Below are 14,477 nucleotides of genomic sequence, written 5' to 3' on the forward strand. Positions count from 1 at the left end.
AGTGCTTTAAAAGGTGGTGAATGTACTCAAATTTAGTTTGCTCAGTGTGCTATAGTGGAGTTTGGATAGTCTTCTGATGCTTTAAGTTGGATTCCTACATTGAGCACAGAATGGATTTGATAGTCTAAATAGCTTCTTCTGACTCAATTAATGTATTAAATAGTTGGAAAATGATCTGCAGAGTATTATAATGAAGATTCATAGCTACCTGCTTATGGGCAAAGTCATACTGATTTTTTGTCATTTCTAAAATATGCCCAGTCTATAGCCTTAAAATGCTATATAACATTCTCAATGATCTGGAAAAGTCACAGTCTATTAGTGATCTTTTTTTTAAATTTGAATTTATATCCCGCCCTTCTCCGAAGACTCAGGGCGGCTTACAATGTATTAAGCAATAGTCTTCATCCATTTGTATATTATATACAAAGTCAACTTAATTGCCCCCAACAATCTGGGTCCTCATTTTACCTACCTTATAAAGGATGGAAGGCTGAGTCAACCTTGGGCCTGGTGGGACTTGAACTTGCAGTAATTGCAAGCAGCTGTGTTAATAACAGACATCTTGAATGGATATCTTTTAAAATATTTTAATCTTCACTTTATATAAACAATAGAGTTATACACTGAAGGATCCTTTGACCATAAAAGTGGAGCAGGTAGAGAATTCTGCAGTGATTTCAGAAGTGTTTTAAAGCAATTACAACATTTGAGGGGATGTTTCTGTATAAGCTAAAGTAGAACGAAGAGCAGCTCATTACAACGTAATTTGTATTTTAGAAACTGTCTATTAACATTACATTTGATTCTTTAATTTTGCTTTCTACTCATGTTCTATCCATGTTCTGCATTAACTCATCAGTTGGTGGTAAGTTTGTGCTTTTTATGCATATTCAACAACATTCTTTAATTCAATTTCTCTGTTTCTTCTCATGCAGTCTGACAGCCAGATACACAACTCAGTCTAATCACAGTGGAATTGCAACCAGTCAAAAAAAGCTTTCTAGGTCAGTTAACATCTCTAATTTATTGCTTGCTAGTGATGCTTAATAGAGTCACTGCCCACTGGCATTTTTATTCTCTGAGCCACAATAGATATTAAGGTATTTTATTATAATATTTAAGATGTAGATTTTACAGGATGTTCTGTTGGTTAGTGGAAAACTGGCCATGACTACTGTAAAGAATCTACAGTAGGATAGTTGTAGAGATATCCTTATGATGCAGCTTAGCAATGTAACATAAATATTTCAAATGTCTATTGGCAATTGATATTCAAAAGCTCTGACTTCAATTTAAATTGAAGGTTAAATTTGTTTAACCTAAGAAGCTTTGGTCTTTATGTTCTTCAGAAGTGTTGAATCACTGCAGTATGAGCATTAGCTGGGAGGAATAGCAATTTAGACTACAACCAATTTTCCAGATAGAGACTAAGGTCCTCTCAATGAAAGGTGTCCAAGTGCAAATTGTATAGCCACGTGTCTAGGATGCAGTAATTTGATTTCATATACCAAACAAGGTTTAGATTTTGCTTCCTAACTGGCTACATCCAAGTATAGGATTTAGAATTTTAAGTTGTACTCTAACACCTTTGTGAAAACAGTTGGGAAAAGGCTTGAAATATATATCTATTAGCTGTGCTTCAGAATCATGTTTGCAACTGATAGTTGCTTGTTAGTCTCATTTCTAGGTTTGTCTATTCTGCTCACAGTGCTTGGGTTTTTACATTTCCACATTGCATTAATTCAGATAATTGTTTTTTCTTTTACCTTGGTTTGTTGAATAAACTATGTATGTTCAATTTTGCACCTACTAACAAACCAAAATGGTAGGTGCACACATTATTTTCAGTAAAAAAAATAAATTTAGTTAATTGTCTAGTAGAGTTTTCATCCAACTCAAAAAAAACACCGCATCTTCTTCATTTATTGGCCTAGCCTGAAAGAAGAGAAAATTGTGTACTAGTACTTTATTCTGGAACACTACAAAAAGAAACCAGCCCTGTGCATAATAGAACAGTCTGTGGGCTTGGAAATAGAAGTGCACAACTGTCTTCTAATTTGTTTTCCATTATCATTTTTCACATAAAGGAAGAGCTGTTAGAAAAGATTCTGGCTTTGCACTAAAGCAGGGGTCTCTAACTTCTAACTTTAAGCTTGGCGGACTTCAACTCCCAGGCTTAAAGTTGCCAAGGTTGGAGACCCCTGCACTAAAGCACACATTCTACAAGTAAAACAGATTGAGATCCTGAAGTGTCTGAGATAGAATAGGAAATACTCCTTGACTCAAGAATCCCTGTCAATCTGTGTAGATAGGGTATTTATGTTGACTATTAAAAGTGTACTGGAATAAAAAAGAATTCGTACTTTTCTAGCGCATATCAAAGACACTTAAAAAGGTTTTAATGAAATAAATATTTGGAGGCAAGCATAACTTCTGTGAAAGTGTCTAGAAACAGAACATATTTTCAGTAGAAACGGTACAGCTCTTAATAGCCTGGATATCAACGTATAACTCTGTCACTCTGCCAAGTTTTGTGGCTTTCTTACTTAGAATTACTACTTGCAGTTCATTTATTTCCTAAAGGAAGACACCTGGTTCCTCCTTTTGTGTTCAGTCTGTGTTGATTATGTGTATTCCTTGAAAAACAGTTCATTACTGGCAATGAACTATCAGTTGGGGAGTCCATGATTAAGTCATTCTGTCTGAGTTGGTAAGATAACACGAAATGAGCTATACCAGAGTGCAGTTGTTGTGCACCTGTGGTAGTAGGTTTTCAGTCTCATTTCTTACAGACTCTCTTGTCTCCTTCACAATTTGTTCTGTCTGGAAATTAACAGTTGTTGTTTGTCCAACAGTATAAATTTATAAGGGTGTTTTGCAAACTTCTAATCAAAAGTGTGTTTTTGTAAATTATTGTTTCTTTAAACTTTGCATTTCCTTGGTTGCGTAAAATGATTCCATGGGTGGAATATCTATAAATGGAATTAATATATTTATTTATTCAATTTCTATATTGTGAAAATGCCCTTATATTTTATATTTCACATGGATTTTAACATAGCCAAATATAATTGACTTGGTAGTTAGAGATCGTTTTCATAGGTCATAAAATTACTGTATCTAAAAAAAATTCTAGAAATGAAACAATCTGCTCTTCTTGTAGCATAGACAAAAATAACTCAGAGTAACTACTAGAACATATCCTCCTGAACGCTGAACACTGAGACATATAAAACTGCAGTTTATATCATAGCAATCAAATATGAAATGGAAATATTAGATAAGTAATTGCAATTCAAGACTATTTTTTTATAATGTATAATTTCTATGTAGAAAAATGTCAGGGTTTTCTGGAGGGAATATAGTTAAAAGGCAAACACACAGAAATATTAAAAGTATGCTTTTTTCTATTTATGCTGTATTATCTTTCAGTTATTGCTAATTGTGATAGGGATTTTTTATGTTTATTTTTAACAAAAGTATCTGACTTCAGTATCAATAAAATTCCATTGATGCTGCAAAATCTCTTGTTTATGTCTATGGACATAATCTGAAGTTGTCTAAAAAGAATGATCACTAAACCAGGTCATGAAATATACATAGCATAATGTGAATGTATAGTCAGTGGCATTTTTATTAACTTTATTAACCAGGAAGTTTCAGATGGTGGCAGCAAACACCAACAAATGCACTATTTGACTGGAACTGTGTTGGATGGCTCATTTTAATACAGCAATTTTTATTTCCAGACAAAAGCTTCTCAACCACAGAAATCAGTAATCTCATCATCAAATACCTACCTATAAACAAGATAAAGAACAAAGAGTATTATTGTGCCTTAAAGCTTACATATTTATTATTTATCAATGCCACAAGTATCTTTGTTGTTTTTGCCATCGTAGCTACCCTGCTGTCATACCTGTATTTATATAAGAAATGGTTTACACAGTGTATTCCTTAAATAAACTCTCCAGTAAGATTGACTTTTATTATCTTAGAAAAAAAATGGGAAAAATTTAATTGCAAATAACAATAGCAATACCACTTAGATTTATATACTGCTTCATAGTGCTTTTACAGCCATCTCTAAGCAGTTTTACAGAGTCAGCATACTGACCCCAACAATCTGGGTCCTCATGTTACCCACCTCGGAAGGATGGAAGGCTGAGTCAACCCTGAGCCAGTGAGATTTGAACTGCCAAACTGCAGCTAGCAGTCAGCTGAAGTAGCCTGCAGTACTGCACTCTAACCACTTGGCTCTTATGAAGTATCCAGGGACTCATTTATGCACTGTGGATGGAAAATGCAAAGGGTCCTTATGTGTTTGTGATCCTATACAGCATCTATCCTCCATTTGTGTCTTTTGAGACTAATAACTCCATGGCAGTGGCTAACTAACCTTGAAGCATATGAATGTTTGTTGTTGTTAATCAGGTTTATGAATTTATTTATGAAACCATGTTACCTTACACATGTTTGCAATTGCAACACATTTATTTCTGACTGTACTGTTCTAGGCTTCCTGGGCCTTCAAGGGTGCCAGCTGCAGGCAGCAGTACCAAAGTCCAGGGAGCTTCCAATTTAAATCGAAGAAGTCAGAGCTTTAATAGCATTGACAAAAACAAACCTCCACAATATGCAAATGGAAATGAAAAAGGTGAGTGCTTAATAGACATTGTCTTAATGAACCAGAAGTCTAAGGAGATGCCTCCACAATTCCTGACATTGCCCTGGCCTTGAGCTTTATAGAACTTTAAATTAGCATACAAAAAGCCTGGGCTGTTTCAAATATAGTAACCAGAAAGCTCATTTTTTGAAAATGGGATCCAGAGTAATCATAAGGTGCTGAAGTAATGTTTCAATGTTTCAATGATGTTTCAATGTTTCAATTTGAAGAAAACTGCATCATGAGCGCACATTATTTTTATTCTCGTTGTCCTCATACCAGTACTGTACATATGGAAATATTCTTCAGAGTTAAATTTTGAACATAAAAATTGGATATGATCATGAGTCTTTAAAAGTTATATGGTATTTTATTCATATATTATTTATTCACATGTTCAAAGTGAGATATTTAGGAAAGACTTACCTTTTTTAAAATTCTAAAAGCAGTGTTTGTAACATTACATTCAAGATGTTATTCTTGATCTTAACCAAAAGTCAGAAAGTGACTATTCAGGAATATAGAGTAACATCCATAGATTTTAAAGTTATCTTCAATATTTTTGCTGTTGAGAAGCAACCTTATCTGAATAAATACAATGTGCCTTCTGTTTATGGCAATGGAAAATCAGATTCAAAACTTGATTTTCTATGAGTCTAAATAAATGCTTCTTGAATAGTCAATGAAGCAACCATTTTTTGTGAAAATATCCTATTTAAAAATAAGAAATATATAGGTATAGTAAATATATACTGTATGTATAGCTTATAAGCAGTGAACAATGGGAAAACGAAAGCTGATATGCAAATATTGACACATATTACCTTCTGGTAAATTCTATATCTTTCACTTTTAAACACAACTAGTTATAGAATTATATTAATAAAGGTATGCTAATTAATAATCTTAATCTTCAAGGTAAAGGAACATGAAATTTTAAGCATACATTTTTAAAACAACACATACTATTCTTACCACAAGGTGGGAGTAGATGTCTTCAAATAATGATATTATCTTGGAGAATTCTTGGTTGGAAAATAACTATTACTGCTTCAGAATTGTTATTTGCTTGGAAGGTATGCATTTTTGCAGATGGGTTTTCATACACACACACACACACACACACACACATTCTCTTATTCTGGATGTTGTCTGTACCTTATGTTTCACTAAGAATTTTGGTGGCCTTCAGCAACATACAGATTGAATGAACGACTTAATAAGCAAGCAAAGTATATTGACTACATAATTATTATTTATATAATCATAGTTATGACAACTTGTTTATGAAATCTACTTACATGTTACTAATAAGAAATATTATTAATATTTTAGATATTTGGATTTTAATTGCCAATTAATACTCCATTAATTGGAGTATTTTAAAATATATTTGTCTTCATTTTTATTTACATCAGTTAATTAGTTAATAGTTAAAAATGAATCAGGAACAACACAATGCTCACAGGAAAATTAATTTGCACAATTGCCCATAATTGATTATTTGTTTTTGTGTCTTTAACAAAATTCTTAAAATAATTATATTATTTGAATATAACAACAATTTGAATATTTTATTTAATTTGTGTTGAATGCAGCTTAACCTTATAGCAACAGATTTTTTAAAAAAGAGTATTAGCGTTAGGAAAATCAGTCTCACAATAGCAAGTCTCTCCTATATTCTAGAGATAGATTTGCAGTACTTTCCCAAACCATTTGCAGGAGGGAAGACTAGCTTTGTTGTGAAATTCAATTATAGCAACAAATCAGAGGAGTTTTTGGTGTGTTTCATCAGCAAATCTAACCTTACAGGGCTCTGAAAAAGTACACTTGATACTGAAATCAACCAGATACTTTAATTGTAACTTTAAAGGATTTTGAAGCTTGACCTAGGAATGGAAATTAGTTCTTGAAGCTAGAACTAATTGTCATAAAATATGGTTATGTGAATAATAATACATAAATAAAAATAAAAATAAAATATACCGTTATGAATTTTTTCACAATGAATTTTTTTTATCTAAAAAAAGTTTACTACTTTTAAATAGCACCAATAGTAATATACAGATAGTACTCATTTAGTGGCCACAATTGGGACCAGCAACAAAGATATTACACAAATAGTCACTACATGAAATTGTGGCTGTGCCTGTGAACTTACTTCCCCTTTCCTTTCCTTTAGAGACCTGCAAAGGTCATAAATGCAAGAACTGTATGTAAAGTTATCTCTTCATCATTATTATAACTGCAAATAGTCACTATACTTGCTAAATCATGACTACATGTAGAAGACCAAACAATGCATTAAGTATATTGAACATGATATATTCGAGTCTCATTTGCCATTTTGTTTGGAAATTGCAGTAATTGAACTCTCACCTATATGAGGAGAATGTAAAATTGGAAAAGGCTGCTGAATAGAACTTTCCAAGATCTCAGCTTCTGGTTCAGATAGTGTAAATTGAAATTAAAACTTTATGAATGCAATCATGTGCTTTTCTATTCTAATCTAAGTCATTGGCACAAATCCTTGTACTGAATAGTTGTAACACTTTCCTGGCAAATAATGACTATGTATCACATAAATTGAATGTGTGGAGATGTAGTACAAATCAAATTCCATGTAATATCATAATTTCCATTACTTCCAAATAAATGTTAATTTCATTTTTTTATTGAATATATCAAATGAACATGTTATATATTCATGAGAATTATGATATTCCTTCTACTACTGGGGATGGAATTTGGTTAGCAGTAGAGAACACTATATATCAAAAATACTAAAAATACATTAAAACTGTAAAATATACACACCCCAAGCCCCTGAAACAATACATATTATGTTGACTAACAATGATTGGTTTTTAAGTAACAAACATGCTCATATAGAAAATATTGCTCAATCTTTAAATTTCATTGAGAAATAGTAAATTCAATGTCTGAAATTGACCAATTGTTTTTAAAATGCCTTTCTTGTGGAAATTGTTTTTGCTGTTATTTTTAGTTCTGGCCGTCTCTTGTCAGATTGCTTTAATCATTTCTATATTAAACTGTTTCTGGCTTTGGCTGCTGATGCAGCTGAAGTTTTTTACAGTGACTTTTACAATAGTTTATCAAATTTGGCAACTGATTGTTCATTAAGAGTACTATAGCAATATCAGTGCGTCTGATTTGGTAAACATAAAAGTGCAGGTAGATACGGCTGGCATCAGCAGAAGACCCTGTTGCTTCTCACATCCTAAATGAGAGGGCAACTTACAATATTAATCCTTTAGATTTGTATGAATTTGGCACTAAATATTATGAGTTTAGTTATCAAAACAACCTCTGGAATATTACTATTTTTTCAGTTATTCAGTTATAATAATAATAATAATAACAGAGTTTAGTTTTTAGTTTACTTTTATTTAGATTTTTATACCGCCCTTCTCCCGAAGGACTCAGGGCGGTGTACAGCCAAGTAATAAAACCATACAATATACACATTAAAACAAAAAACTTAAAACCAAGCATAATTATATAAATGGCCGAAATTTAAAACAGTCAATTTAAAAACCCTAAAATTCATACATGGCCCCAATAAAATTTAATAAAACTTTTAAGCCAGTCCCGCTTGAATAAATAAATAAATAATAAATAATAATTTATTTATAAATAAATAAATGTGTTTTCAGCTCACGGCAAAAGGTCCGAAGATCAGGTAATTGGCGTAAACCAGGGGGAAGTTCATTCCAAAGAGTAGGAGCTCCAACAGAGAAGGCCCTACCCCTGGGGGCCGCCAGCCGACATTGTTTGGCGGACGGCACCCTGAGTAGACCCTCTCTGTGTGAGCGTACAGGTCGGTGGGAGGCATAAGGTAACAGCAGGCGGTCCCGTAAGTACCCGTAAGTTGGAAGGGACCTTGGAGGTCTTCTAGTCCAACCCCCTGCCCAGGCAGGAAACCCTACACTATTTCAGACAAATGGTTATCCAACATTTTCTTAAAGATTTCCAGTGTTGGAGCATTTACAACTTCTGCAGGCAAGTTGTTCCACTGATTAGTTGTTCTAACTGTCAGGAAATTTCTCCTTAGTTTTAAGTTGCTTCTCTCCTTGATTAGTTTCCACCCATTGCTTCTTGTTCTACCCTCAGGTGCTTTGGAGAATAGTTTGACTCCCTCTTCTTTGAGGCAACAGTTATTTACTTGCATGGGCAGATTTTGTTACTAGGCCACTGAGCATGCTTCTTTAGTGCAAAAGAATTTTGCACTTCTAGTTTTCTTATCCATATGAATCATAGAACGGATGGTGTAATTACACGTGTTTAATTTTAAATCACATTTACTCTCCGTTTATAGTAGAAGTCATCAGACAACTCTGTAAATAGTATTTTCTCTCTCTTACCAACTAGAATCACCCAAAGGTCCTCACCCATCTGCAGGTATAAATGGAAATGTACAGCATCCCACCACCACTGGGCAGCAGCCGGTCTCTGCCATCCCCTCTCCAAGTGCCAGCAAGCCTTGGCGCAGCAAATCAATGAATGTGAAACACAGTGCCACCTCTACTATGCTGTCTGTGAAGCAGCAGAGCCCTGCAACCTCACCTACACCACCTGCAGACAGGCATAAACCTCCTCTTTCTGAAGCTCCCAAAACACCTTCCTCTGGGCAAAAATCTATGTTAGAGAAATTCAAACTGGTTAATGCTCGGACTGTTTTACGGCCCCCTCTGTCATCATCAAATTCAGGCCCCGCTGACAGTGGAAAAGATGATGAAGCTTTTTTAGAGTGTAGTGAAATGGATGGCTTCAGTGGTGGGCTCAGTACTGCTGGATCTACCACCAACAGCCCCAAAATATCCCCTAAATTAACTCCTCCGAAAGCTGGAAGCAAAAATATCAGCAATAAAAAGTCTTTGCTGCAGCCAAAGGATAAAGAAGAAAAGAGCAAAGATAAAAATAAAGTTTGCACTGAAAAGATGGTAAAAGATGAAAAGGAACAGATGCCCGAGACACCCACCAAAAAGACCTCAAAAATTGCAAGCCTGATTCCCAAGGGGAGCAAAGCAACTTCAGCCAAGAAAGAAAGTTTAATTCCTTCATCTAGTGGTATACCAAAACCTGGATCAAAAGTACCTACATCGAAGCAGAACAGTTCACTAGTATCTTCAGGAAGTAAAGAGACAGAAAAACTGAGAAATACAAAAGGAAACCATCCCCCATCTACAGCAAAATCCCAAGGGAATGAGAAAAACTATGTTCCTTCCAGTCTCTCAGCTTCTGAAGGAAAGGAGGCCAGTACTGGTCTTAGTAGTATATCATTTTCTTCTCCTTCAATGGCTTCAGTCAGTGGGCAAGTCCCGGGTAGTGGTGTTGTCCAACTTCCTCAGCAGCAACAATACAGCCATCCAAATACAGCCACTGTAGCACCATTTATTTATAGGTAAGTAGGATTTACTCACACTTTATCATTTTAACAGTCTTTAATGATAGATGATAGATAGATAGATAGATAGATAGATAGATAATACATATATAATACATATATACATACATACATAAATATTTGAAATAGTGGAAAAATGTAAAATGGATCACATGGAGACATCTTCCTAAGCAATTTAATTAGCACAACAGACTTGAAGTTTGAGTTGCTGGATTTGTTTTTCCTGCTGGCATATTTATCAAATATGTTTATGAAAAGGCTGTGACTTTTTTTTCTTTTCCCATCTCAACAATATTGAGAATTATAGTGTTGTATTACTTCCAAAATCAGATATATTACTTGTACTGATTTCACCTTATTATTTATGATTTTACGGTAACTAGTTTATAGATGGTCTCTATGCAACTAGTTAGCCTCATTCTATAGCATCAATAGTGCTATGTCAATAAAAATGACATAGCAATTTCTGGATAAACTTGGAGAAAGTGTCTTTTAAGTGGGAACCTTCTGTATTATTGAAGCCCAGTGTTTGCTTAATTTTATCAGATTTTGGTTAGGGACTTCCAACAATTATTCAACAATAAGTTGACTTTGTATATAATATTCAAATGGATGAAGACTATTGCTTGACATAGTGTAAGCCGCCCTGAGTCTTCGGAGAAGGGCGGGATATAAATGCAAATAAATAATAAATAAATAAAAAAAATTTGCAAGCAATACGTCAATAATTGACATTTCCGCCCCTAAGATTTGTTTTGCTGTCATGAGATAAAGTAACAATAAACTTACATGTATAGCAAAAATATGGTCATTTCACAGAATAAACAACATATTCAATTTTTTAAAATCTCATAAATACATATTTACGTTTCACATGCTTTCTAAAATTGTATATTGTAAAATTCTATTTTAACAGACAATTTGCCTATTAATATAGAATATCCATTAAACAGAAAGTAATGATATCAATTATGTGATTTTCATGTTACGTTAATGCTGCAAATTGGCCAAATATCAATCAGCTATAAGGGACTGAAGTTCCCTATTTATTATGGAGTATATGCTAACATCTTCCTTAAAAGAGGAAAAAGCTTTATATAACTAAAGTCTATTTAGATTCCTGTTCTGTTCTTGTAATGGCCAATTAGATGACTATATGAAATCTGTCAATGGAATTTCATTGCATTGTATCCTCTGCATTGTGTTCCTCAATAAGTCAAAAACAATGAGTTTTAATCTGTAACTATCTTGACCAGTAGCCATTCAGCCTTAAGAAAACAAATCTTAAAAAAGACCTAGGCATTCTCTAACATAATTTAGATATCATTAAATCTGTATCTAAAGTAATGCATTTGGATATATGCATCCCATGTAAGTGTGGAGAAATATGTCTTTTGTCAGGATTTTCATACTTATGTCAGAATTTAAATAAATAACATATTTGTCACCAAGAATTAAAATCATGTGTTTTTTTCAAATTAAGGTTGGATCACAGATTTTGGCACAATTAGCAATGGTTTTATTAAAATGAAAAATAGCAATAAAGACTCATGGCTCCTTTTAGGCTATGGAAAATGTGACCACTTGCATTCTGCTGTCATTTTTCTTGCCATGAATTCCCCCAGCCCCAAGGAAATGTTCCAGTATGGGATTTCACTTTTAATTAGAAAAAACTCAAGAAATAGATAATTTGGAAAACAATTTATTTATTTATTTATTTTATTTATTTATTTATTATTTAAATTTTTATACCGCCCTTCTCCCGAAGGACTCAGGGCGGTTTACAGCCAGATAAAATAAACAGTACTATTACAAAATAAATACTATTAAAATACCACTAAAAAACTTATTCAATTTGGCCGCAATTAAAATTTAGCAAATAATAAAACCCATTAAAAACCATTAAAACCCATTTAAAACCCTTAAAACCCACGAATTTAAAACTAATCCAGTCCTGCGCAGATGAATAAATGTGTTTTAAGCTCATGACGGAAGGTTCGGAGGTCCGGAAGTTGGCGAAGTCCTGGGGAGTTCGTTCCAGAGGTGGGAGCCCCACAGAGAAGGCCCTTCCCTGGGTGTCGCCAGGCGACACTGTCTCGCTGACGGCACCCTGAGGAGTCCCTCTCTGTGAGAGCGCACGGGTCGGTGAGAGGTATCCGGTAGCAGTAGGCGGTCCCGTAAGTAACCCGGCCCTATGCCATGGGCGCTTTGAAGATGTTCACCAAAACCTTGAAGCGCACCGGAAGGCCACAGGCAGCCAGTGCAGTCTGCGCAGGATAGGTGTCACAGGAGCCACGAGGGCTCCCTCTATCACCAGCGCAGCTGCATTCTGACTAACTGAAGCCTCGGATGCCCTTCAAGGAGCCCCATGTGAGAGCATTGCAGTAATCCAGGCGAGGCGTCACGAGGCGTGGTGACCGTGCACAGGGCATCCCGGTCTAGAAAGGGGCGCAACTGGCGCACCAGGCGAACCTGGTAAAAAGCTCTCCTGGAGACGGCCGTCAAGTGATCTTCAAAAGACAGCCGTTCATCCAGGAGGACGCCCAAGTTGCGCACCCGTTCCATCGGGGCCAATGACTCGCCCCCGACAGTCAGCCGAAGACTCAGCTGACTGTACCGAGATGCCGGCATCCACAGCCACTCTGTCTTGGAGGGATTGAGCCTGAGCCTGTTTCTCCCCATCCAGACCCGAACGGCTTCCAAGCACCGGGACAACACTTCGATAGCTTTCCCTATATCTTTCCAGTAATTTTTTTTTTTTTGGCTAATGCTGGATTTTGAGTTTTTCCCAGGTTATCGCTATTGAAGTTACTTCATCATACCAATTTTATGTCCTATAACTCAATTTTTCCAACCCATGTGCTAAAATAACATTATGCTATTATAGGTGTTCAGGCTGTGAAAATACTATTCCAGAGCTCATGACATTCTTCTAAGGTGTTTCTAGGTTCTAACACTATTTTCACATATAAGGCTGAAAATTACTTTTGAGCTTCTAAACTGTTAATTTATGAGAATGAGTGATCATTGATTATTTATGTATTTGTACGTCAAATAAGCAACCGGGCTGATATAGTTTTACTGACTGAAACTAAATTATCTGAAAATTCATTTTAGAAGCCCACCTTTATCTAAATATATAAGTCAGCTGCTTGCGTATGTCAATTAAAGAACTAAAGAGATTATTGATAGTAACCAGAATTCTTGGTATAAGTTGTTACTGACTATGTTACTTAGGCATGTAAGTGGTACAAAGTCATTTCATTCACAGGTGGAAGGACCACAGTTTTCTAAATTTGCTGCTTTTTTATTTCGATTTGCTGTTTTTTCCAGTAAATTGGAAAAAAGTTGGACTTTTTTCCTTTAATATTTTGATATTTTTCCTGTGTTCTAGATTGAATTTGAAATGGAAAGAAATATCTATTCATTAAAGGACACAGTCTGATTTTATAGATATTTATGTGCTCAGATTTATGCACATGGATCAGTATAACCAAAAACCAGATTGGTATGAAAAAACATGTGTGCTGTTTAAGTGAAATGTTCCACACTGAACTCAGAAATTGGTTCATATCACTCAATTGTCAATGCTAGTACTGAAAAGATGGAAGGTACCTGTGAGCTATGCTGTTTGATTGATGTTTAATCATCTATTTTTTCCTGCATAAATCTACTTTATCTCCTTTCAAGACCCACTATAACTTCTGTGACTTTTGATATATAGTTGACACACAAGCTCTGTAATTCTGAGCTTTCTGCAAGCTGTTCTATCCCTAAAATGGCAAATTAGAGACACCATTATGCTAGTAAATTTAACAGTTTGTGTCACTTGCAGTCATTGCTGTGAAATTAAAGTGGCAACATGCCAAACTCTGCCCTCAAAGCTAGGATTCTCAGCAAAACAGGCTAAATTATTTCTCTAGATATATTTTTGGTTAAAATATTTATCTCAGATTATATATGCTATAAAGATGTACAGATGCAGGATATAATAAATGGAAACATAAATTTAAAAAACAAGAAAATAATCAAGGGTCCCTGTCCCCTGTCCTAACTTCTTAACTCATCTGTAAGTAGCTGATTTCATTTCCAATTTTCCTAGTATTCTTTACTGTTATATTATTATGTAAAGTATGTTTTTATAGTAATGTACATTTGTGAATACTAAAAAAAGCCCTACCCAATTTTATTAAACCTTTAAAATCCCCAAAATGCAGCAACATATGTTAACAAGGCTTTTGGAATATGAGAGCAATGGGTAAGATATATTTGTGAGAAAGATAGTTCAAGAAAAATGGATTTTCAAAATAGATGTATAAAGCCAGATTCTTGCTCAATCAGTGTAGCATCATTTAGCAACAATAATCATTAAGTTATGGA

General features: G+C 34.6%; 1 protein-coding gene across 1 annotated transcript in view; it reads left to right on the forward strand.

Moving 5' to 3' along the window:
- The window catches only part of NAV3 (neuron navigator 3), a 576,609-nt gene that overhangs the window by 444,202 nt on the left and 117,930 nt on the right, over positions 1-14,477 (forward strand). The window contains exons 7-9 of the mRNA XM_058190061.1: positions 939-1,007; positions 4,521-4,660; positions 9,062-10,094. Coding sequence (XP_058046044.1) covers positions 939-1,007; positions 4,521-4,660; positions 9,062-10,094 — 1,242 coding nt within the window. The remainder of the gene's footprint in view (positions 1-938; positions 1,008-4,520; positions 4,661-9,061; positions 10,095-14,477) is intronic.

This window comes from Ahaetulla prasina, chromosome 7, assembly GCF_028640845.1.
Source record: "Ahaetulla prasina isolate Xishuangbanna chromosome 7, ASM2864084v1, whole genome shotgun sequence".
NCBI classification, from domain to species: domain Eukaryota; kingdom Metazoa; phylum Chordata; class Lepidosauria; order Squamata; family Colubridae; genus Ahaetulla; species Ahaetulla prasina.